The sequence below is a fragment of the Cupressus sempervirens genome, chromosome 1 (assembly GCF_028749045.1).
Source record: "Cupressus sempervirens isolate cs-2001-9-10 chromosome 1, ASM2874904v1, whole genome shotgun sequence".
Taxonomy (NCBI): domain Eukaryota; kingdom Viridiplantae; phylum Streptophyta; class Pinopsida; order Cupressales; family Cupressaceae; genus Cupressus; species Cupressus sempervirens.
Genome location: NC_143118.1, coordinates 665,132,993 through 665,159,731, shown reverse-complemented (window position 1 = coordinate 665,159,731; position 26,739 = coordinate 665,132,993). Strand labels below are relative to the sequence as shown.

At 39.1% G+C, this 26,739-nt stretch overlaps 1 protein-coding gene across 8 annotated transcripts in view; it reads left to right on the top strand.

The window, feature by feature from the left end:
• LOC149579640 (Metallopeptidase M24 family protein) overlaps positions 1-26,739 on the top strand; it is a 290,429-nt gene that overhangs the window by 77,204 nt on the left and 186,486 nt on the right. For all 8 annotated transcript variants that reach the window (XR_016352550.1, XR_016352548.1, XR_016352549.1 and 5 more), the window contains one exon: positions 24,566-24,658. Coding sequence is in view for 3 of the 8 variants with exons in the window: in XM_089786206.1 (XP_089642332.1) it covers positions 24,566-24,658 (93 nt within the window). In the remaining 5 variants the exon portion in view is untranslated. The remainder of the gene's footprint in view (positions 1-24,565; positions 24,659-26,739) is intronic.

Genomic DNA, 26,739 nt, shown 5'->3' with positions numbered 1-26,739 from the left:
GGCTAACCCTTTTCGGCAGAGTTCCCTTCACTTTCCTTGCCGGTTTCTTTTATCCTTCTTTGTCTTTCCTCAGCAGATACTCTTCTTATGACTTGCTGCGGATGCTCTTCCTGTATACTGACACTAATATTGCTACCGTGGATTGCCTTTCTCTATCCTTAGCATACCCTTGTCCGATAGACCTCTTTGTCCCCCCCCCACACGGCACACGGCTTTACTTCGTGCTGTTGATTAATCTTGGCAATTAAAAAGAAACTTTCCACGGCATATATTTAGAGCAAACTCCGCAGCCTGTATTTGATCTCAACTCCTTGTAGGGCACTTTTTGTTCGCGGCCACATGTGTCCACATGGCACTTAGTGTCCGCGGCCATGTGGGTCCGTGGGACACAAGTGTCCGCGGCCACATGTTTCCACGGGACTCTTAGTGCTCGTGGGACACTTAGCAGTTTGTTTTTTTAATATTTTTTTATAAAATTTTAATTTTATTTATTTATTTGTTTTTAAATTTTTTAAAATTTTAAAATTTATTATTATTATTATTATTTTTTAATCACCTAAGTCTAATTTGCGATGATCCCTTGCTTCGCCTCCCTATCATTCTTGGTAAATTTTTAACATCCATCCATTGATGGTGTCGAGAATTTCGCACCCATCCAAGGTCCATAATTTTATGGATCCATTGTCACCGACTTCTCTCACTTTATATGGTCCAAGCCATTTAACCTTGAATTTCCTTGGTTTTATCTCGTTGCGGCCATTGTACTAAAGCATGAGTTGCCCTGGTTGAAACCTCGTTCTTTTCAAATGTTTGTTGTGCCACGCCTTTCGACGGGTTTGCGCCACCTCTGTCGTCCATTGTGTTGTTAATATGCATTCATCCAGTTTGTTCAATTGATGTAGACGTTCACGTAAACTCTCCATATCTCCGAGTTTATTATTAATTGCAATTCGCAGACTTGGGACCATAAATTCGGCTAGTACCACGACTTCTTGGCCAAACATCAACTAGAATGACCTCTCCCCCGTTGTGACTTTGAATGTGGTACAATAGGCCCATAGCGCCGAAGGCAGCTTTTCCTCTTAGTCTACTTGTTCAACTCCACATTATTTGTATATGATGACCACCAGAATTTTATTTGTGGTTTCCGCCTGGCCATTGACTCATGGGTAGTAAGGACTTGACAACGAATGAAAAATCTTGAATTTCGTTGTCAATGATCTAATCACATGATTGACAAAGTGATCCCCTCTGTCACTTGTCAACTGAATAGGTATGTCATACCGGGTGATGATTTGTTCATATAAGAACTTAGCCATACTGATTGCAAAATTGTCGGGTAGTGCCCGTACGTCTACCCACTTTGTTAAATACTCCGTAGCCACCACTATGTATCGACAACGTCGGGTCCTACTCGCCTTCAGTGGACCCACGAAGTCTAGTCCCCAACGTTCAAATAACTCCTAGGAGTGGGACAGGTTTAATGGCATGAAGTCCATCTTGAGTGGTTTGCCGGCTTTCTGGCATGTGTTACAGCTCAACACCCATTCCTGTGCATCATTGTAAAGTGTGGGCCACCATAACCCAGCAAGCAAAACCTTCCATGCCGTTGTGTCAGGTCCCATGTGGCCACCTGTCGAGCCTTCATGTGCTTCCCTTAGAACATTTGCACTTATTCCATTACACATCGTTGTAGCACTTGATCAGGACCCATCTTGTAGAGAAGACCATTTATTAGTTGAAAAGTTTGGCTCTTTAAAACTAGCTTCCACCGTTTGCTTGGCGACATCTCTCTCGTAAATTGAGACATCGATAAATACTCCTCGATAGACTTGTACCATCCTGGAAGAATGGCGATTCTGAATAAGTGTGCATTCGGAAAATCATCGATCCCTTCCAACGGCTCCCCGAACCTAATTTGGGAGAGGTGGTGTGCAATGACATGACTCTCCCTGGGTTGCACAATGATGGTGAAGGTGAACTCTTGCAGTAGCAACAACCGTCTGCTAATTCTGCCTTGGATAATTGGTTTGTTCACCAGGAACATCAATACCTGATGATCCACGTAAAAGGTAAATGGTGTAGCCAATAGGTAATGTCTAAACTTTTGTACCGAGTACACCATCCCGAGAGCCTCCCTTTTAGTGGTGCTATAATTCTTCTCAGCTTTTGACAGTAATTGAATTGCGAAATACACTGTTATCGAGGCCATGGTCACCAGCCTGTGCCAACATTGCGCCTATGGCAAAGTTTGAAGCGTCTATGTAGATGTGGAACTCCCTGTCCTAGTTTGGATACGTCAATATGGGCGCCCCCAATAATCTATTCTTCAGTTCTGTGAAGGCCGTGTCTTGCTTGGAAGTCCAGATGTATGGTTCACCTTTCCGTGTCAACTTATCCAAGGGCAGAGCAATTCGGACATAGTTCTTTATAAACCATCTATAGTACCCAATGTGCCCGAGAAAAGACTTGACTCCAGATACCTCTGTTGGGGCTTCCATTTCCACTATCACCCTTACTTTATTGGGGTCGGTCTTTAATCCTGTTTTGCAAACAATGTGGCCAAGTAGTTTTCCTTGAGGAACCATGAACCGCATTTTTTTGGATTCAATGCCAACCTTGCCTGTCAACACCTCTCCATATATCATGGAGTGCCTTCAAGTGGTTGTTGTGTCCACTGAAAATGGACCAATCATCCAAAAATGCTCGGAAGTTGCCTATCGACATTTTGTCAAATATGTGTAAAATGATCCTTTGAAACGTGGAAGGTGCGTTACACAATCGAAGGCCATTCGGTTGTATGCATACACTCCATCCTCCACCACAAAGTAATTTTCAGTTTGTCTTCTTCAACAATGGAGATTTGGTTATAGCCAGAGAATCCATCCATGTCATGTCTGGCCACTTCTTCCAAAATCGTGTTGGTGAATGGAATTGGGAAGGGATCTTTTATTGTGATCCCATCCTTCATGGATATCACAATTGGTGATACCCATTCACTTGTTTGAACTTTGAATATTATGTTGGCTTCCAACATTCGTTGTATTTGCTCATCTACACGAGCTGCGTAGTTCTTGTTCATTTTGTATGGGCGTTTCCGCACGGTACCAACTGTATGTGATGGACACACATCTCTGGTGGAACCCCTTTTAAATCCTTGGAAGTCCACGCAAATACATCTTTGTACTCCATAAAGATTTTGAATGCCGCGGCCTTTAGTACCGGGTTCCAGTTGTCTCCCACAAGTATGTTTCTTGGAGTCTTTGTGTCGCCAAGATTAGTAGCCTTTATTGCCATCTCTTCGTATCTTATCTCTTTTCCTTCAAAGCAATGGGCAAGACTCATTCATCTCCACGTTTCCTTATCTATATTCCACGAACTTTGGTGGGAATACCTCCTTCTCATCTTCTGGCTCTTCGATGCCAAGCATGTACATATGGAAGAGTTCATAATCTTCCATCTGCCAATGGAAAAGTCCATTTAGTGAATTGGTCTCATCTCCTAAACACTCTTCCAATTCTAAAACGCCTTCATCATTCGGATCTATTCTTCCCTCATTTGTCCAATGCTCTTTGTTTGACTCGGACTTCGACGACGATGCCATTTCTTCACTTACCATTTGAGTTCGAAGATCAATAGCAGAATTCTGCCCTCCACTTTGCATTGACAAGATGTTCTTCCTGTTATGATTTACTTTTGTGGCCATCAACCATCCTCTTCCAAGAATGATGTGATATCCCTTTTTCTTCAAGGGAATCACTACGAAATCCAACACAAATGGCTATGTGCCGATAGTTAGTTGTTGAGCCACCAAGGTCCCTAGGGGCTCTATCTCTTGCTAGTCGGTGCCCAATAGGTTGAATGTGGACGGCCACAAGGTAGGTTTGCCCAATTTCTTCCACATCTCCTCGGGAAGAACATTCACCCCAGACCCACCATCCACGATGGTGTCCGTCAGGATGGATCTTTCGCCGACCCTCCTGGTACCATTGGTTGTTCCTTTGTCTCCGACGGGTTTGCGTGATCATTTAATAATACCGTCCTAAGTTGTGGTATCGTTTGTAATAGGTCTTGAAGTCTAACGGGCATCTCCATCTGTAGAATCTGATTGGCCAAGTTGTTCTCTCCCTCCAATCATCCAGAAATAGTATCTTTCATATCTTTGGTAGCCTTCATTGCCCTTTCTATGTCTTCTCGTGCCTCTCGCAACCTTTGCTTCTCCGTGCGTGGGTTAGGATAGATGGCCTACTTAGCTTGGCTACGGGTTACAACTAGAACTTTTTCCTCGTCAATGTTAATGAGGTTTAGTTGTTTCAGACAGTTAGCATCTTCGTGGTCCCCTAGACCACACCATCGACATAATTTCTGAGTGTCGTTCTGTGGACACTCTTTGGCAAAGTGGCTCCATTGGTTACATGCCCAGCATTGGATTATGGCCTTTCCTTGGAATCATATTGTATTCGATTCCTGTTGTCATTCTTGCCTCGTCCTCCTTGGTGGTTGTTCTGGTAGCCACCGGATGTGTCATTATTGTAGTCTTGGGTCTCATTGTTAGTGCTAGAAGTGGATGGTTGTTCCTGTGTGAACAGTATCTATTGGCTTCTAGTCTTCATGTTGAACAGACAGTCCTTTGTAGAATGACCCAAGACCTGACAGATATTGCACATTGCCTTTTTAGGGCACGCTTCCTTTGAATGACCTTTCTCTTTGCAATCTGTACACCAAAATTCTTCTCCATGCGGCCACTGGTTCCCATCATGGATTTGAATTCCTTTCTCATCCACTCTAAGTCTTTTTGGAGTGCTTGTACTTTTTTGCTGGGCTCCTCCTCGTTGTCTACATTGCTTCCTTCATCATAGGATTCATCGCTCTTAGAGGAGGATGAGGATTTGCTTCTCTTGTTCTTTTTCTTTGCTATTTTGCTCTCACTTTTAGGGCATGGTTGGCAGAATTATTTTCATTTTCCTTCTCAATGCCTTGCGGAGGCCTTCTACACACCAACATTTATTTAGTTCATTTGCGGGTTGGGTACCCATCCGGCTAAGAAGATCTTTGAGCCTTCGATTGTAGGCTCAAATAGTGTCCTTCCCTTGTTTACAGTTGTTAGTTTCCGCTACAACCTCGTTGTCGTCTCGTAGCAGTTGAAATTGTTTCTTTGATCAACATAGAGATTTTTGCCTTGTCCATGTCGGAGAACCAATCCATCGCCATTCCCCGTAGGTTGGCTTGAAACTGGTCCAACCATTCATCTGCATCCGTGACAGAGTTGGTAGTCCATATCATTTCACATGTACGACAATGTCGTATCGGGTCTTCCTTCCTGTCGCCTGTGAACTTCGAGAGTTTTTGCTTTTGAGACATTGTGCTTCTTGCCCTTTGATTACCACTAGATCGTGTCGCTGAACTCTTAGAAGTTGGTCGTAGCGGGTTACTCTGACGACCGTGCAGTGTCGCTCCGACACTTCCTTGTGCCCCGGTGTCTTCTGTTGGCCTCGCCTCCTTTCCTACTTTTTCATAGGTTCCCTCTCATAGTGGTGTACGGTATGAATGTAAAAATTGCTCCTTTGTCTCCTCAAGCATTGCTAATCTATTTCATGTTTCCTTGAGCAACTCTTCGTTGCTCCGTCCCCTCCATTTTGGTGAACTGTGGCACCCTTCGTTGGTTCCTGTGAACTCTGCTACGACCACCACACTAGGTGATTCTTCTGGCTGCCCCTTAGTCCGTTTCTCGACGAGTTGTCTTATTCTCTGCTGTCGTTTGGCTTCGCCATGCACAGTTTGTAATTCGTCGATTTCTTCCCTCAAATTCCTATTCTTATTTAAAAGATTGGGCATTTGACATATACCATTATAAAACAAAACAAAACAGAATACTCTTTTATTTATTTACTCTGTATACATCATGTGTCGACTTATGCAACAATTACAGACTTCTAAGTGCCCTTGACACCACGACGCAACAACTCATGGTTCAGTTTTCTGACACTGTGCGTCTCTCCCATAGAATTTCTTGAGGGTCTCTTGACAACGTTCCTCGCATTCTACTTCCTCCCTGCGTCTCTAGTGCCATGTAGGCTTGTGCAATCAGACAAGGGAGTTGGTCCAAAAATTTGTTCATGGTTGGGCTTGTGTGCATAGCATCCCACACATTGTCTGGCGTAACCCCGTTCTCTATGGCTTCTTTCTGTAAGAAAGTTTCAAGGCCTATGCGATATAGAATGTGAAAGTTCTGTGCTGCCTCATGCTCTCCTTCAAAAATTTCTATTTCGCCGTTGTCATTCGTCTTCCGGTTGTCTTGTATTATTATTCTCATTTATCTGTGTCTTTATGGAGCTCTAAATTTAAAGGCTCTGTTTTTGCACATTTTGTGAATCAGATAAAATATTGAATTAGAAGCTCCTTTACAAGGGCAGTCATAAATAAAATCTACTGAATAATAAGGAGCCAGGTGGTCTTTACACATACTCAGCTCCTTCCTCCAGATGGCTTACGTTATATTGACTTTGTTGAGAGGAGATCAGTTGTATTTGAAACAACTGGCTTCGAGAATTTTGAGATCCAATCAAAGCTAATGCAGATGAAGCCTTTGTTATCTAAGACACCTTTGATATCAGATTTCTGCTAAAAAGGCACAGCATTTGTATCAAGTCTACCTTTGATATCAATCTTTCAGAGAAATACTGTAACATTGTCTGTGAAGATTCTAGTAGTATTGATAGAGAACAATGGACGCTGCAATATGATGTTTTTGTAAATTTCTTTCCTCCACTGCAAGCAGTTTGCATTACTATTGCTGTAGGAGGCACTGTGGCAGTTGTATTGGAGTGGCTGTTGGACAACAAATGACCCAGAAATTCACATTTTACAGACCAGTTGTTTCCTATTACAAGCAAATTGTATTTCATCAGATAAAGCTTAAACTAAATACACAAACCAAGGAATAGAAGAGATTGAAAAGACTCAAGCCAGACAATAATCAATGGATGCTGGTGTACAGAGATTTGAACAAAATAATAGTTCCAATGAAGATATAAGTATTTGAAAGAACACAGGATCGTTACTCTATATTCAAATGACCTGCCAGAATTACGCAGCCCTCAGAAATAACTTTGCTCAGAGGATTTGATTTATTCCTATGTCATGAATTGATAAAGTCACAGAAAGCCTGATATATAAACCGGAGCATAAAAGTGTTGAACAAAGATGAGGCTGTGAACAAGATGAATTCAGGTCTGAATCAATGGCAGCGAAAGATGCCAGTAAGATATGCATTTTAGCGATGGCAATCTTTTGGAGCTAACCATTGATATGAAAATGACACACAATCAGGCAACGAGTGCATGTCGTTAGAGGCATAAAAGGTCCTGCTAAAGAAACTCATAAAATCCAAATTCAAACTCATGCTTATTGTATTGATGTCATACGTAGAAATGAATAAATGGATACACATGGCAATTGAAAATTACATGGACCTGAAGAGAATGACATAAGGACAACAATGAAGAGGAGTATCGGGTTTCTAAAGCCACGTCTAAGGTGTCATTCAGTGAAACATCTGGTTGTATGGCATTTTTACACCACAAATGGGGCCACGGAAAGAATAGATGAATTTATTTCTTGGAGCCAGTGTAGGAGAATGGACAGAGTGGCAACCATGTAAGATGTTTGCGGACATCATATGGCAGGATGATTCAAAATACTTTGCAGATGCATGCACTACACGGAAGTATAATTCATGGAGAAGCTACATATTGAGAGCCCTGCTTCAAACGAAAGTATAGGATTGATGTATTCGAGCGCCCATATCGTCGTCATAAGAAGCCATAAGTATGGACGGCAACAAACAGAGAAGAGTGAATAATACCGCCCATAAACGACTGATTCTCTATGCTTCTTTCTTGCCTCTGTACCAAGCACCAAGAGATTCGCTTATGGTGATAAATTTATCTAATGGAGCAATACTAAGCATTGGTTCGAGTAGCTGAATGAAATATCAAAACATAGTCGGGAGTCTTCAATGTTTGAAATATTAAGGTTAATGACATTTAAGAGGAATGATTATTATCTTGAAGAAGTATGACTTTTATTTGATAAGTCATAAAGTAAAGAGAAGATCGTCAAAGAGACTTAGTATAATGAAACTAAGTAATATACAAGGGAATGGGTTACGATTTATAAGCCCAATAGTTATATTAAAGCACTAATAATAATTATAGAAAAGGTGCAGCTCATTTTCAAAGAGACAAAAGTTTTGAACTTAGAAGTCATGTTTCCGTACATTTAAGATATAAATAAACGGTGAACTATTTGAAACAAGTAACATCGGGACATTCACATCCATATTCTCAAGGAGTATTTTACATTTATTTATTGTATGGAGGAATAAGGAGTTTAATATGACTTTGTAATATAAATTCCATTATTTTATTTTTATAATAAAATAAAATGTCTTTTGTTTATTTTTAAATGGCATGGAGATTTAAATTGCAGGCGAATCGTCCTTTGTAATTATCTTCTGGAATTCTGCATACAATTTAAATGTCGGATAAGTGGACATGATCATTTAGCATTTCAAATTCGATCATCATAGATACTATGAAAATATTTAATTGTTTCCGCATCTGTGTCTAGTTTGTCTCCCGGAGGAGTTAAAATTCAATCTGGACTAATTTAAGATGGCATAATATTTGATCTGTCGAATCTTGATTATTTAATTGTTGGCAGTAAAGTGTGTAAAAAATTATAAAGTTGTACGTGATAATTCACTGAAGTTGACTCTATTGCCCAGATGAGTAGAGGCACTGGTCTTTTTATTGAAGTCAGAAAATCTATAATTTCCTTCCTGCAAACATCAAATCAATTATTTAAAACGTTATACAAAACCATTTAGTTATCAAATATTCAGCATCCAATTTCATTTTGATCGAGTTTAAGGACCTTGCCAGCCGAAGAACTCCAGAAGGTTAATTTCGGTATAGAAAAGCCTTGAACTGGACAGTCGGCGTTCGAGGTGAAGGTTAACCCGCCTGGGTGTAGCGGAGCCTGAAGTGTGGGGGAAATGAGAAGTATTCCCATTCGTTGGCTGGAATTGATTGTGGAATCCTATCGGAGAAGTGGCAGGCTCTTGGATTTCCTATCTGTAGTTTTGGGAACCAACACGTCCTTTCATACTACTTCGATTTTGAACTAGCAACGGCACAAAATGTTTAGCCTGTAGGTGAACAAGAAAGAAAGCTCTTGGATTTCCAATCTGCAGTTTTGGGAACCAACACGTCCTTCCATACTACTCCGATTTCGAACTAGCAACGGTGCCAAATGTTCAGCCTGTAGGTGAACAAGAAAGAAATATATAATTAATGCAAAATATTTTTCATTTCTCAAATGCTTTCTGTATAGCACAATTTTATTTCATACAATGATAACGATGCCCAAATACATAAGTGTTCACAACATTTATTATGTCTAAAATGACGCCAATGAAATGACAACCATGTTCGCACTGGTAACTATCTAACTACCCATTTTGCTTGACAATAATAGGTTTGGTGAATTCCAATGTATAATCCATAGTTACAAGCCTCAGACTTGGCTCAAACTCCACAAGCCGAGATTGGGCTCGAACACGTACTCGACAAATTGAAAACCCAAGAAATTCAATGATTTTCAAGAAATTTTTTTTTCGTGCACCATTCAGTCAATTAACATCAAATACACAATAATTGAGATAAATAGAAGCTACTTTGCACTCATACACAACTTTGCATAGATCACATAAGTATAAATGGTAAATTTTGAAGGAAATTAGTTAGAGTTAAACTAATAAAATAATAGAAACATAGTGTCATTGTCAAATGTCTACAATATTCATGGAATATGAAATCCATGGAATGAAAAGTTCAAAACATATATCTAAATAAAAGCTAGAGCATAGAAGACTAAGGCTCACACTAGCCTATGTCCCCCTACAAGCACACCTAAGATAGGTCGTTGAAGACTCTAGAGCCAGACTCTCTCCTTGTGTTTGAGGCTGAACCTCAGGGACATGCTCATCCTCCTCATCCTCATTCTTATCCTCATCCTCGTAATCTAAATCATCATAATCATATTTATCACTCTCAACCTCAGGGTCCTACAACTAGGTCTTCTCATGCTCTAGTATTTTCCACTGCCATTGCCGTTGCCTTTGCCTCTTGATCCACTTAGATTAGTCCACTCCAAGTTCTCATCACTGAAGTTAGGATCATCAATCTCGGTGTTCCACTCTCCTTGTAGATCAACCTCCTCTAATACAATAGGTGATGTGTCGGTGCCCAAGATCTATTTGTAACGAAGGCAAAGATTGTAGTGAACAAACACAAGATTAATCAACTTTTTCATTGCCAACTTGTTGCACTTCTTCGAGTATATATGCTTGAACAACTCCAATCACATTTGCATCTTGAAGCACTAGATGACTGGCTCAATATTTGAATTGTGATCCTCTATAGATTTGGCACTTTAGCACCAAACATCTCACACCATGCATTTGAAACAAGAAAAATTCAAATCAATTCTATAATTGTGACTTTATCAATCTAAGAAATTAGAATTTGGAATCATAGATTTTGACCAGGCATCAATTTTGTCCTACTTTTCTTGCATAACTCTTGTTCAAATAACTCTTCCTGTGCTTTCTTATACATTTCTATCTCATGAACTTCAACTGTTTCATCGGGTGACATTCTCTCTGTAACATCATAGAGCCCACTCCACACCTTGTCATCAACCTTGAAACTTGAGCGGAATTGGAATGTCAGATTAAGAAAGTGGGCAACTGCATGTATAAGCTTCTGAAGTAGATTGTGCCATTGCCTATCAAGGACATCCCATATGGGACCATATTTATCTCGATTCCCCGCATAAAAAGTTGAATGACTTGTTTCACCCTATCCATCCCTTCATAAATGTATCCCATTGAGGACTTTTCCCCATTAGCAATCGATAGGAGAACAATAAGAGGCTCTATGAAGTGCAATCATTGTGAAAGGTGAAACATTAGGTTTTAAGTGTTGCTTGAAAAAATGAACAATGAACATTAAAGAGTGTTTAACAAAAATGATGAAATGAAATAGAAATGAGGACAAAAAAGAAAATTAACTCCACAATTGTCTTGGTTGAGTGCCAAAAGCCACAATCATCAAAAACCTGATTAGTCGTCTCAGTCCCTACATTGGTCTTTGAATATGATGTTGTCATTCACTCCTCACATACAAACATGCCTTTCAAACCAACCTTTGACTTAAGAAAGGATTGCAATGTGAGAAAATTTGTTTGAAATCTAGTGACCCTTGGACGAGACAACTCTTTTTGCTTTGTTTGTTGCCTCATAAGGTTGAGGACTCAAGTAGGATTTCATATAAATTTATATATATTCTGTTATGGTACATTGATGTTGTTGTAGCTGTATTAAACAGAGAAGATGAAATCTCCTCATATAGATTAATAAAGAGGATGTTTCTAAAAGAAACAATCGTGAACTAAAGACTGAAATAGAAACTACCTTATAAGCTAAAGATGTAATGGTAAATCGATGCTGCTGTAATTGTATTAAATAGAGGAGATGAAAGCTCTTTATATAGATTTACAAAGACGATGTTTCCAAAAGAAACAATTGTGAACTGAGGACGGAAATAGAAAATACCTAATAAACTAAAGACTAACTAAGTTCATCATTAAAGAAACATTATAATATTCCAATACCCTCCCTTAATGGTCATTGTCCAAATGATGTCTTTTGGTCACAAATTCTTTAAAACATTTTGTTGTTGCTGAGACCCTCTCTAGATCTGCAAAATGTTAATGACCAAGAAGCCAAAATTTATCCACAAATGAGCAGAGAAGGGTCTCCCCTTCTTTAGAATGCTTTGCAACAAGAGACAAGAGCCTGCCACTGACTCTGCTAGCGAGATAAGTCTATTAGCCCTCCTAGAGTCAGCAAAACATCTGACTTGAATTCATCACTAAATATCGAACTTAATGTCGGATAATAGAGCTGCTCTTCCCTAGAGACAAAGACAAACACTGTGAACAACTAGCATGATTGTGGAAAAAAGTCGGCAAACCATCCAAACTTTGCAGATGGGCATGATGCCCTAAAACAAATTACAAAAAGACACATTTTTTATGAAAAAATTCAGGAAAACCAAACATGATTTTTGAGGTGAAAAATCGATCAAAACCCAACATGACTTTTGAGGTGAAGAATCAATCAAAACTAGACAATACAAAGCTTTTTTTTTAAAGGAAAAATGGTAAAACCCACTAGATAAGTTTTGAGGAAAATATTATAAATGTACAAAGAAATCCCATGCAACTTTGCGAATTATAGAATTAGAAAATTTTTAGGAAAAAAATTATAGAAACCCATAAGAAATTTTTTGAGGGAAAAATTTATGAAAACCCATTAGAAATTTAAGGAAAGAATTATGGGAACCCATTAGAATTTTGAAGGGCGGCAAAACATGAGACTTTGGATGGTAAACCAACACATCCAAGCAACATGCAAGTACATGCAACCCTAAAAAAAGAGACTTTTGCTGCAACCAAGAAATTGTTGAATCAAAATCCTTAGCTAGGCTTGCCATTTACAGCAAAAATCCTCAAAGAGGAATCATACAAATTTCATACAATACCTCTTATGATTTTTGTTTCTAAAAATCGAAAAACAATTTTTTGGAAAAAATTCCAGATCAAAAGAGGCTAAATTTTTTCTTAAAAAATCTGCCAAATTTTATTTATTCCCATTGACCTACTTTGATACCATGTAATTGATGTTGCTGTAGTTGTATTAAACAGAGGAGATGAAAGCTCCTTATATAGATTTACAAAGGAAATGTTTTTAAAAGAAACAATCGTGAACTAAAGACAGAAATAGAAACTACCTAATAAACTTAAGACTAAGTAAGTTGACCATTAAAGAAACATTATAATTTTCTAATAAATTCCTTGCTTGCTCTACACATGCTTTTACTTAGGGAAGTTTACTAAGATCCTCCAATACGAGGTCATTGCAATGAGAGCCACAAGGGGTCAAAACAAGTGGCGGTGCCTCTCCATAAGAAGTTTATCTACAAGAACATAATTTGCTGCATTATGTATGACTATTTGTACTACCTAATAAACTTAAGACTAAGTAAGTTGACCATTAAAGAAACATTATAATTTTCTAATATATTCCTTGCTTGCTCTACACATGCTTTTACTTAGGGAAGTTTACTAAGATCCTCCAATACGAGGTCATTGCAATGAGAGCCACAAGGGGTCAAAACAAGTGGCAGTGCCTCTCCATAAGAAGTTTATCTACAAGAACATAATTTGCTGCATTATGTATGACTATTTGTACTGCATTCTTCTCAACCACCTCCTTCAACACTTACTCCATTACCTCACAAAGATACTTTGCATTTTTTGTTTTCTCTGAGGGATCAATTGATTGAAAAAACACTATGGCACTTGAGAAAAAATAAATCAATTTAGTATAATGATCAATCATGATTCACAAGTAAAAAACTTAATTAATACTTGGCTACTTGTAATTATTACAGTACTACTACTAACTTCTAACTTTCTAAGTATGAGCTCTACTTCTAATGTCACAATTATTTGATGAGGAGACAAGAAGGTTCAGTAGTGTTCTATTTCTTTTGTTTGTCTAACCATCAGTCATGATGGTGCAAACCTTTGACCTCCATACCTCATGCTTCTTCTCAATTTCAGCTTTTACATAAGCCATCTGTTGGGTCAAAATAAGACCTTTTAGCTCCTCATTATTAGGGGCTTTGAACCCCAGACCAGAAACAATAACATCTATTGCAATTTGCCAATAAGGGGACTAAAACAAATTAAATAAACAAATAACTATACTCATTAAGTTACAAGTGTATTACTAGTAAGTTCTAAAACAAATTAAATAAACAAAATAAGCATATTCTCGAGTCTTAAAAGCAAGACAAGTAAGATAGAGAAATTAAAAACTAAAATAAATACCTTGCTGCATTGAATAGAAGGTTCTTGTAGAAAAAGAAAAAGTGCCATTTTTGCTAGCTCATGCTTCTCTTTATTCGAACCCATGTGCCTAAGCGATGGTTGTGCACCTGGAGTTGTGCGTGGAACAAAGATGGAGTCTAGGGTGAATTTTTGCTTACGAATTTGAGGCCCACTGCTCACACTCACAAAAGTAATAGTAGTGGTAGGTGGAGAACGATAGCTTGAAGAGCCCTCTCTAGCTAAGTATGCCATTTCTTTGTGTTGCTTCTTTCTTAATTCTTTTTTCTCTTGAGTTGCCTCCAAAAGAGCTTGCATATCACGTATGATATCTTAGGGTGCTCCTTTGCATGTTAATGCCTCCCCCATTATATGTTGTTGTACAATGCCAACATGTGACAACTCCATTTTTATGAGCAGGGATGACTGTCGTTAGGAAACAGTGTATCGGGAGGTTCTCGACGGTGTATCAGGATGCTCCCGACGGGGTATCGGGAGGTTCCCGATGGTGTATCAGGATGTTCCCGATGGGGTATCAGGAAGTTACCGATGGTGTATCAGGATGTTCTTGATGGGGTATCGGGAGGTTCCCGACGGTGTATAAGGATGTTCCCGACGGTGTATTGGGAGGTTTCTGTCAGTGTATCGGGATGTGTGCTATCAGGCCGACATGTATCGAGATGTATCCAGAAGGTTCTATTATTGTAGTTGACATGTTGTATGTGGCCGACGGATACCTTCGAGAAGGTTCCTTGGACAGTATTTATATCTCCCTTCAGGATCATTGTAATCATCATATGAGAACCTAATGTAATATCTTGGCATATGCGAATAATAAGAAGAGTTCTGCTATTCGAGTTCGTGTTCATTATCTGTGTGCATTTCTTAATTAACCTATGCGGTAAACATTTGGCGCCGTTGCCTGATGGACCTGGAAAGGCAGGAGAATGAAGAGTAATGCCGAATCAGCTGAACAAGAATAAGAACAAACTAAAGGACAAGGACGAAATACGCACAGCACGTGGCAATCTGATTTTGGCGCAGCAAGCCGAACGAAGAAAGAGATTCCAGAAGATTGCTACCGACGGACGCAGAAGCGCGGAAGCATTGTTGGAGGAGACGCGACAGCGGGTGGAATTGGTCGAAGAGGCAAGGGAGGAGTTTTTGAATTGGTGTTCACCGAGGGAAGACAGTCCAGACGGAAGAGAATCGACTTGCACGGCTCAGAGTGCCGAAGGAGCAAGAGTGTGGAGTGAACTCTTCGTCCAGGATCCACTTCCAGAAGGAACAGATTCACTTAACGGAGACCCTTCTTCACCAAACACAGCTGTCGGGATAGCAAGTGTGAGCGTCGGGATACCAAGTGTGAGCATCGGAATACCAAGCGTGAGCGTCGGGATGGCGGGACCAAAGGAGAAGTTACCTAAATTTGATGGTGATGGAGCAGCTGATCCCATTAGACATTGTAAAACATGTGAAACGATTTGGAGAGCTAATGGCATAACGGATACAAATGAATGGATGAGGCAATTTTCGGCAACCCTACGGGGTGTTGCAATTGATTGGTTTACTGATACCGATCCACAAAAGTTAAACAGTTGGGATAACATTAAAAAGGAGTTCATCGCCGAATTTCAACTCCTGCGTGATGATAATGAAATTGTAGCGGAGATATTCAATACTAAGCAGGGGAAGAATGAAACAGTCCGAGTCTTCGCAAGGAAATTGAAGGACTTGATCAATAAGATGGAGAATAAGCCAGCTGACGGGTTACAGAAGAGATGGTTCATTGAAGGCCTTCATCCAAAGCTGCGAAAGAAGATGAAGATTGTGCCACCATCGACATACATTGAAGCATATAACCAGGCAATGAACTTGGAAAGTGAGCAAAAGACCAAGAAGAAGAAGAAGAATAGTTCATCTGATTCAGATGACGATGCCTCTTCAGGAGAAGATAGCAGTGATGATGAGGGTAGCAGCAAGAAGGTTCGTGCCCTTCAGAAAGACATGATTCAGATGATGAAGGAATTCAAGAACATTAACAAGGAAACTAAGGGCAATGAACTGTGGTACACGGAGTGCAAGAAGGAAGGCCATACGAAGGGATCCTGCCCGAAAGAGCAATTTTGTGAGATTTGCCAAATTATGGGACACTCGGTAAAGGAATGCCCTTTCAATTTGAAAACAAGAACACTGCAGCAAGTGTTCCTGACACGGGAGGCATCCCCATCAGGAGGGAAGGGAACACCAGTACGGAAGGTGCCACATCGGGCGGATACGGAAATTACTGGCATGGTCAAAACAACAATAGCAGCAACAACAATAATGGCGGAAGGAGTTGAATTCAGTATGATACGAATGGTCGGCCGATAGTTCAATGCCGCGCATGCAATCTGTAGGGTCACTTCGCCTGAGAGTGTACAACGACGAACACACCGAAGTTGTTATGCAGATGGTGTGGACTTGGTGATCATGAAGATGCTAGGTGTCCAAAGTCAGGAGTAAACTTGATTACTATCGGGATGGATGAGGAAAAAGTTCTAGCAATCACTCGGAAGCAGGCGAAGCTATACCCCGATCCGACGGAGGAAAAGAAGAGACTGGAGGAAGCATGGGCAAAGATCCAGAGAGTGATGCAAGTAGAAACGACACACTTGGAGGACACGCCTGGTACCTCCGTACATAACTGCGTAGAACAGAACATTGTACGACAAATAGTGCAAGTCGAGGTACCTGTCAGGATAAATGATCTGTTGCTCACTATGCCTCAGCTCCGATCGGCACTCGCAAACATCGTTCTCGCTGCTAAACTCCCAGGAGAACATGGAAGGGAGCAGGAAAGTGGAGTAAGTACAGCAGACAAAAAGGAGAAGGAAAGTGGCGCAAGTGCAGAAGATCCGATGCTGTTAACCCTCTCATCCGGACGCCATCCAACAGTTGTCGAAATGGGAATTCTCGGGACTGTATTGACAGAAACGATTGTGGACGGAGGGTTCGGTGTCAATGTGTTGCCTGAAGACACCTGGAAAAGGTTGGGACAACTGACATTATGGCCGCCTACATTCCAACTGTTAAAAGCCGATCAACATGAAATCAAGCCATTGGGAGTCCTGACAGCACAACCAGTGACGATTGGAACACAACCATTCTTGTTGGATTTCGTCGTGATCCCATTGAAGCGGAGAGGATATGATGCCATTTTGGGCCGAGGGTGGCTGATACAAGCCAAGGCAAAACACGATTGGAAGAAAAATACTTTATCACTTGAAAGCAAAGGCTGGAAGTATGTCATCGATCTACACACTCAGATGGTTGGAGAAGAAGCTCTATCATCGGATTTCAAAGGAGAAGAGGATGAGAGGAGGCAGAGTATGGAACCCGATCAGGAGGAGTCCTACTATTGGAAGGAGATGACGATCTGAATTTAGTAAATGGTCTTTACCACTAGCAGATAGAGGATTACGAGCTCTTTCCGAGTTGTAATATGCTAAGGATCGATGAAGGTAAGAAAGAAGAAAGAAATGAATGTCCGAAGGAACATAGAGAAGCCGAAGGAGGAAATGAAAGTCCGAAGGAACACAGAGGAACCGAAGGAGGAAATGAATGTCCGAAGGAACATGGAGAAGCTGAAGGAGGAAATGAATGTTCGAAACAACACAGAGAAGCCGAAGAAGGAAACGCAGGTATGACTGAAGCGGAAGGAAATAACATACAGTACGAACCCGAAAGGAGGAAAGATTCCACTGTACAACCGCGGAGGAAGAAAGTATTACGTCGAACCATAGATATAGTAGAAAGGTGCCAGCAGCAAGGAAGACACATCATACGGTCCGCACAGGAAACAAAGCGGAAGGGTTTAATAAAAGTTGCAGCAATACAGAGTGGATGTGTTATTGGCAGACAGAAGGGGTAGCTAACGGAGTCCATGGCAGTGAGCTTCGGGAACGAATTGGGCGATATGGAGATGACACAGAACAGGTGTAGCAGGTTTCAACTTGGACAGTGGGTGTTGAAGTATGACAACCGGAATGAGATCAAACTAGGCAAGTTCAAACTTAAATGGGTCGGGCTGTATCAAATTCGGGAAGTGGATGGTAACGGAGTAGTAAAACAATGGATGCTAGACAGAAAGGGAGTTGCCGATGTAGTGAATAGGTCGAAGTTGACTGTCTACCATGATAAAACGCACCTCCGTGGACGAACAACTGAAAAAAGAAGAAGATTGTAAGTACTGTATATATGTAAATATTGTACATATGTTAGATAAGGAACAGTAGACAAAAAAAAAAAAGAGGAAAAAAAAAGAAGAAAAAAGAAAAAAAGAAAGAAAAAGACACTGTACAGTCAAGTGATCGTACGACCTTAGGAGCAGGCGATACACACCGTACGGTATTCTCAAGTTCATTACCGTACGACATTGGAGGTCCTATCACCGTACGACGCCCCTAGTCCTATCACCGTACGGAAGTCTTTGCCATTTTGAAATATGTTTGTGCAATCAGCCGTACGACTTCCTTACTCATGGCAATATTCAAATTAAACACCGTACGACATTACATTCACCGTATGACATCCTAGATGAAGCACCGTATGTCATTTTGGCCTGAGTACTTTCACCATCGTACGGCGTAGGATTTGTATCCGAGACCGTATGATGTTAAGGTATACCATCGTATGTCTTGTTGAAGGTGACAACGTACTGCTTGCAGCAAGGACACCGTATGGCATGAACACGTCCTCTAGAAGCCATGTCCTAGTACGGCGTAAGGTATTGGAAGGACTTGCGTACGGTGGTCAATGAGGAAGTGAATCGCAACATTACAGAGTCCTCCAGGAAGGCGATATGCAGGCTAGAAGTAGGGTGAGAGGAGGTTTTCCCAACAAGAAGGGAAAAAAAAAAAAAACGACGACAAATTCAAGTTGTTCGGAATGAGTAGTAGATGATGCCAAAGGGAAGGGGAAGCATCAATGGTTGCCAGAAAGAGTGTAGAATTGGCAGAAAATGACAGAAATGGTGTATTTCGTGTAGTTTTGTATGGGTTTCGGAGTGCTAATTTGGACCCCCAGTCGTTGCGGATATCAGTCATGAAGTGTGATCAGTTGAGAAGACTTGAAGTTGCTGCAGGCATGGATTGTCTGTGTACCAGAGGCACTAGGAGTAGGTGTTGGCCGAGAGGCTGTCTTGGTGGGTGCGTAGAGAGCTCGGGAGGAGTCGATCATCCAATTGAAGGCACTTCAGTGACACTTGGCTCAGTGGACCTAGAGTTGGAAGCAGACTAAGCAGCACGGGTGGCTATCAAGGTCAGCTAAGGAGATAGTTTTTGTTGTCTAGTCGTCGGGAGACGACTTTTCTTTTTGGGGGGGATGATGTCGTCAGGAAACAGTGTATTGGGAGGTTCCTGACGGTGTATCAAGATGTTCCTGACGGGGTATCGGGAGGTTCCCGACGGTGTATCAGGATGTTCCCGACGGGGTATCAGGAGGTTCCCGACGGTGTATCAGGATGTGTGCCGTCAGGCCGACATGTATCGAGATGTATCCAGAAGGTTCTATTATTGTAGTTGACATGTTGTATGTGGCCAACGGATACCTTCGAGAATGTTCCTCAGACAGTATTTATATCTCCCTTCGGGATCATTGTAATCATCATATGAGAACCTAATGTAATATCTTGGCATATGCGAATAATAAGAAGAGTTCTGCTATTCGAGTTCGTGTTCATTATCTGTGTGCATTTCTTAATTAGCCTATGTGGTAAACAATGACGTGTTTCCAAGCCCTATCCCTTAATACTACAACATGGTTTGCATCAGGATTAGTTTTAGGCCTAGATCCACTACCCTCAGGTAGAGACATGATGTTGCTGCTGCAATATATCATAAATTTAAAAAGAAATCTACAATAAAGAAAATCAAATTTTCAAACACTAGGGCTTCTTACTTTTCAAGTTTTTCATCAACATAAAATGGAACATATCTAAAGACTAAAACAAATCTAAACAAAATGGAAACCAAAATATCATTCACGAATGTAAAAAAAAATACAAAACAACACAAAGAAATGTAACTTACCTCTTCAAATTTGCTTTAAAAATGGAATTTCAACTCAACTTTGTAGAAGCCTCCTCTAAATGCTTCTTTTAACTCCTCTCAATGCTTACATGTAAACTACAAATTGGCACACACAATTAGCATTCGATATATAATAGCCAACCGATTTGGTAATCTATTTCCTAACACCCCTATACTCCTCTCTCAAGCCTCTTTCCTCTCTTTTTTGTGTTTGCAAGTGATAGAAAGACCTTTCTAGGTCTTAGACAAGGCATACAACCCAAAAAAGCAAGTTAAAATCGTAGTTTTTTTGATCACTTTATTATTGCTAGCTGACGACAGAGTTAGATCAACGTTTGATGAGTTCATGGACTTTGCAAGTATACTCGAAACTCACCCGGACTTGGTCAAGTCCAAGGTAAGAAGCCACTGGCCTCTGGAAGGTTGCCTTGCTTCGGGACTTGCTGAGTCTTGTAATGCTGATATAATACTTACAAACCCACAAATAATCATTTAACATCAATGCTTTCACCTTTTGGGCTCTCTCTTGATTGCATCCAAATACCCCATTGGTTACCAATAACCATTTGCCCCAATGCCTCTTTCACCTTTACAAGTTGTCTCAAAACGATTGTGTAAGATGCAAACCAGATCTTAGCAACTTAGAACATGTTAGTTGTAAGTTTATACACATTTAAAATATGTAAACAACACAATTTGTTTTTTAAATTCAGTTATATAAAACATGACATAAAATGATAAATGAAGCTAAATAAATTAAATTTAAATTTACCTTCAATAGTTACAATTTTGAAAAGTTTCGAAAATTACTTGTAACATATGGTGGTTTTTCACAAACATCTGAATCTCGTTAGCCTCCTAGTATATTTCTTTCACCCATTTTATTTGGGTTTCAATCGCTTGCATTGCCAAATTGAGCGCGTATACAATGCATGATGTCCAGAAGATGTTCTCATATCTAGCCTCTACCAAAGCACCTACAACCTTACAAATTTTAACATTGTTTGTAATTACTTGGACAACATAGTCATAACCCACCGTGTCTAACATCAATGGGGGTCCTAAAAATGAATTCTACATCTTTCACTTCCCCTTCAAAATCAACTGCCCAAAAAAACATTGCCCCTTTGAGGGACACAACATTAACATTAATCAATAGACGGTTTTTGCAATCTTTGTATCGACCAGAAACAATAGACACACATTTTGAACCCAAGAATCCTTGATTGGTTTTAGTTGGGCTTTTACAAATTTTATCTCTTTTGCAATAAGGTGATGTGCACCTTTTCAAATCCAAAACTTGCATAACTAGAATGTGCATTATTTATTGTGGTCACCATCCCTCCAATATGGCGATCTCTCCAAGTTGAATGGAAAACCATTTTCAAAGAGACAACGTGCAAATTTCATCTGCAATATCTCTCTTGCCTCATTTTTAAATGCCTTTTCTGATGAACCTTGTCTGGTGGGGGAGATTTGTGGTTCTACATCTTTATCCTTCGTAGAAAGCATAGGCAAGAAAGGATGTCTAGACGCTATAATTAGTTGAGAGGGTGGTGTTATTGTTTTTTTTCCCGGAACTATAACCACTTTCTTTTTGTTTTGCAACCAATATGTCAGCATCTTCTCGTTCCTTTATATGTTTGTCCAACTAATAACCCCTTCTCATTTGGCCTTGACCCCACACATATTAACCCCTTCAACTCCAAGGTCCCAAAAATGAAGTTCTACTAATAGGAGCTATTGTATTATGCATTGCAAAATTACATTTCTAAAGAAACCCCCGAACTTCAAGAAGTTGTGAAAATCTTGTAGTATGTTTCCATAAAGGAGAGCCTTTATTAATTTTAAAATTTTGAGTTCCCTCCCCACCCGTGAGCTTTGATGACTCATTGGTGCAATCTATTAAAAAAATGAAAAACAAACATACTTACAAACTTCTTCACAAACCTAAAAATTAAAATTCATCAAAAACATGAAAAAATCTATCAAAAACTAAAGGATATGACTGAAATGCATACTTTAAACACTTAACTATGCTTTGTGGAAGGTATTTGGCACTTCACAATTAATCTCCTTCAAATACAATCACCTTACTTCAAATTGACAAGATGGAGAGAAAATATTGAGAGAGCAAAATGTGAGGCAAAAGTGTGTTTGAGGCCTCATATTGGGGCCTTTAAGGGTTAGGAGTAAAGAATAATAATAATGAATTGTGGACGAGGACAAATAAAGTGATATTAGTTCTGGAATTTCATGGGATGATGATCATCTCCTTGGTGAAGAGGTCGGTATGATTGATGACTCTTGTAGTGAATCAGGAAGTCTAGAGTTAATTTTGATACATAATCAAGGCAACTAGAACCCAAGTTCAGATTTGTCATTGAGTTCTTATGATTGGAAGCTATTTACTTATTGGTTGGTAATTTCATCTCCCTCCATGGTTCAGTTATTAGTGGCTGCTTTACTTGGTCTACCATTACATTTTCAAATGTGGCTTGGCCTACAAGAATTATTGAGTCGCATGGGCGTTTACAGAGTTATGAATATATGTTGGATAGTGCACATGAGACGGAATTCTTTCCTATACAAGGGAATAGTGGCATCATCAACACTATTCTTGATGCCAGCATATCTTATAGCAGTAACATATGGGGTTCTATGCATTGATCTTCGTGCATATTGGAGGCGTTTTTGACATTTGTAGGTTGATCTATTTATTCAGTTGGCCGATACACAAAGGTTGTAGATTGATGGACATCTTTTCCTACTCCCAAGATCGAGTTGATAGGCTGATTTGTGTCTAGGTGTTGACAGGATAGGAGCTTTTCTATTCAGGGATCATAATGAGTGGGTTCACAACTTGGGGCACAAAGTTGTTATCTTTAGAGTAATGCAGCAGGAAGATGAAGTAGAGTTTTTCAAACTGACTTGAGATGTAGGAATCTTATGGATGGATGAGTTGCATCCTAACATTAGGGTTCACAGCATGACATGTCCTGATTTTAGAGATACCAAAATGAGCTATAGAGCAACTTGTTGATTGATATGGGATCTTGGTATTGGTTTTCAGATTTCTGATTGCTTGCGGACAAACAACCCGAAGGAGGGAGGACTGTAATGCCACCTTTTTGGGACATTAGAAATTTTAAAGCCAAATTCAAGAAATATTAAAATTGTTTTATTTGGAGTAAAGTGTCATTTTAATATTTAAAAAGAGGGGTAAAAAGGTGACAAGAGAGCAAACACAAAAAAGACAAGAATTGTAAGCTGAAGGGTTGCTCCATAAAAGAATAAAGAAGAGCTCATTTTAGCAGGGTTGGATTCAGTTTTGGTATTCAATTTTCTTTTGGAGAAACTTGGCAAGCTTTTCAGCTTTTGTGTCAGAACCTGAGGATGGAAACCTTTAAGTTCTTAGTGAATTGGATGCAGTCCTTACTCATCAGCTGTGGTGAATTAATGATGGAGTTCATATATGGAGTTACAGATTCATTTATAGTTTTACCAATCTGATTGTTTTCACTGTTTTAAGATTAGATTTTATTACATTATTGTATTGTTGATTATTATAATGCAGTAACAATTTTGATGATCCTAATATGAGCAATTGCTGGTTTATTTACTGGTTAATCTGGAATTCCTTGTAGAAATTTTGCTTTTTAATTTTCTGAAAATTATTTGGGAGTCTTGGGGAAAATACCCGATTGGGGATATTACATTGATTTCTTGTAGTTTCAATAAGATTACTTGGTAGTGACATGATGATAAATACAGATAATTGCTACAAAATTTCGTATTTAATCTTCCTATAAGGTTTGCTGTTGACTTTCATTATGAGTTTTCTACAGTTTTTGTTTGTAAGAGTATGTTTTTAAATACTGTATGATCAAATTGCATCTCTGGATGATAAGTTAATGACTCCCAACTAGCTTTCATAAATTGGTGCAAGAATTTGTTGGTTCAGCTGACATTTTGATAACATTAAACAAAATAAATGTCATTATAGATTTATAGTTTTTTGAAAAAGAACTTGAAAATGTTCATATTCTGGTTACTTTAATACATAACAGATAAATATGACAAAAGTACATTGATGATTATACTCCTTTTTCATACTCATGTAGTTGTTTCTTACCTTATGTTATTCAATTGCTTTAACAGCATATTTGTTTCTTTCTGATTGATTTTATGTTCTAGCGATGTACGTTTGCATATCTCAATGGGATATTTTTGTAAATTGTGATAGGAGATATGAATTCATAGTCTTCATTGTGATATGAATTAAATTGATATAGCTAGAAAGACGTCTTTAATGATAATTTGAGCTTTAAAGTTCATGCTTTGTGTTTTTTCTATTGGGATTTGTTCATATGAATATCTGACATAAAACATCCTATGCTATATTTGTAGTAATGATGCCTAGCTGAGTTTGACATGCTCTATTAACTAAAGGTTCCCTGTGACTTTTACAGGAAGAAATTTGGACGGGGCAAGTTGCAGGTACTTATGCAGCTTTAAATACTTTTAAAGCAGATCAAACATTTTCTATCAGCAAAGTCAATGAGGTTGGTTGACATTATAATCTTCTTATGATTGATCACTTTGACATTGTTATTATCATGCTTGCAGCTGTAAACATTTCAAAAACAATTTAATCCTTTGCTGTGAATATAATTATTAATTGTTGCTATTTGTGGATGATTTGACTTTTTGATTACTTCTAAAAGAATAATGTCTTATTATTGAAGTATTTTTTTTTTTTGACAAAGCAAAAATATTCTAAATGAATTAGCTGTCTCCGTCCTTAAATAGAAAAAGGTAGCTAAAGACCAAACAGCAATTTAGAGTCCTGCTACTCGGATAAAACTGCCTTTGCCCTTTAATAGAAAAGATAGTTAAGGTCCAAAAAGACAACTTTAGAACCATGCTATTCAGTTTCCTGCAAGTACAAAAAAATGTGTGGTGTGTGTGTGTGTGTGTGTGTGAGAGAGAGAGAGAGAGAGAGAGAGAGAGAGAGAGAGAGAGAGAGAGAGAGAGAGAGAGATTCCAATAAAACAACAAAGGCGAATCGTAAGATATGCAACTAATTTAAACTTATATAGTGACTATCAACATCAATGCACAGGAAATTCTTTTGCCTGGACATCACATCAGGCTCCAACATTCCATGGACCTTCCTCAAATTTAATCAAGAGTTGCATAAAGGCCTTTTCCCTGTTATGAAGACAACTGAAATGGAGCAGATAGACCAATCTTTTGAATATTGGACACTATAATGAAGGGAGTTAGTGCAACTATTTTAGCAGGACATTGTTGATTTTTCCAATAAAGGAGAATCTATGGATTTTACTTCCCAAATTTGTTACACAGTTTGGATCTTTTATTGATAGAATCTAGGTTTTTAAGCTAGATAGAATTATCTTTGGAGCCTTTGAGAGGAGAGACATACCTAACCACAATTTTAGAAAAGGGTAAAAATGATTGGTTCGGAAATAAGGATGTGTGACAGCTAATGGAGTGTTCTAAAAAACCATTGTAGAAGAGATGAGGCAAATGGAAAAATTTGGAGTTTGGTGGAGAGTATGGTTATTGTTTAAATCAGGGAACTGCAGAACACAGGAGTCAATTGAGAAGGGTATTTGGGGAAGGGGGACAGTATGAGAGAAAACCCTATTTAACTATTTACTAATGACATGAAGAAGGGGATGGCCAAGTCTTGTTAAATGAGATTTTGAGGAGTTGGTATTACCAGGTTTACCATTGGATGTCAGTGGATGCAAAGTCTGGTGTTTAGTTTGGACTTATTTGATTTGAACATGTTGAAGCTATTCTTCATCATTGATTTTTTGGGCTGAAATTTGTCTTGCGAGGAACAAGTGGTAGCCAGTTTATTTTGAAGCAGAGTTTGAAGGCTTTTTCTCCTTTTTTCACCTTTGATGCTTATTTGGTAGACTTGGGAAGATTTTTTCGGCATAGTAAGGTATTTACACTTGCAGCAACTAAGCAACTCTTATGTAGTAATACGATGGAGCATGGGGCAGTTAACTCTTACTAAATGAAATACAGAGGGCTAAGTATTACCAGATTAGCATCTCAGTTGATGCAAAGCTTCTTGTTGAGTTTTTGATTAAGGCAAAAACAGGTTTTGAAGGGACCCAAAACCCTTTAGATACAAAGCCTGTTGTTGAGTTGGGACTGTTAATTTTAAAGAAACATAAATATAAAGTAACAGACCAGATAAAAATAACTTGAGACAAACAGAGAACTCCACAAAATATCCTGGGGAAATACCTCCCCAACAAGGGAAATAATCCAGCCCCTCAAAAGCAATACTTTATTAAGCTTCTCAAAGCATAGTTACAAGTTCTCTGCGCTTATCAAACTCCTCAATTCATAATGATCATGAATTGATCAAGAGTTCATCTATTCAAACAGAGTATTAAAATCTCAAGATCATGATACTCAATAAAATTATAGAATGCACTTCTTATCTATGTTTATTGCAAATTTTTTTCTCTAGCGATGCCCAGTACCAAATGATTACTCAACACATATTATTCATCAGAGAAGATTCTACAGGGTTGAATATTCTTCACATGATTTAAAATTGACCAAAATGAATAGAATTGTCTGAGCTTTTTCTCTA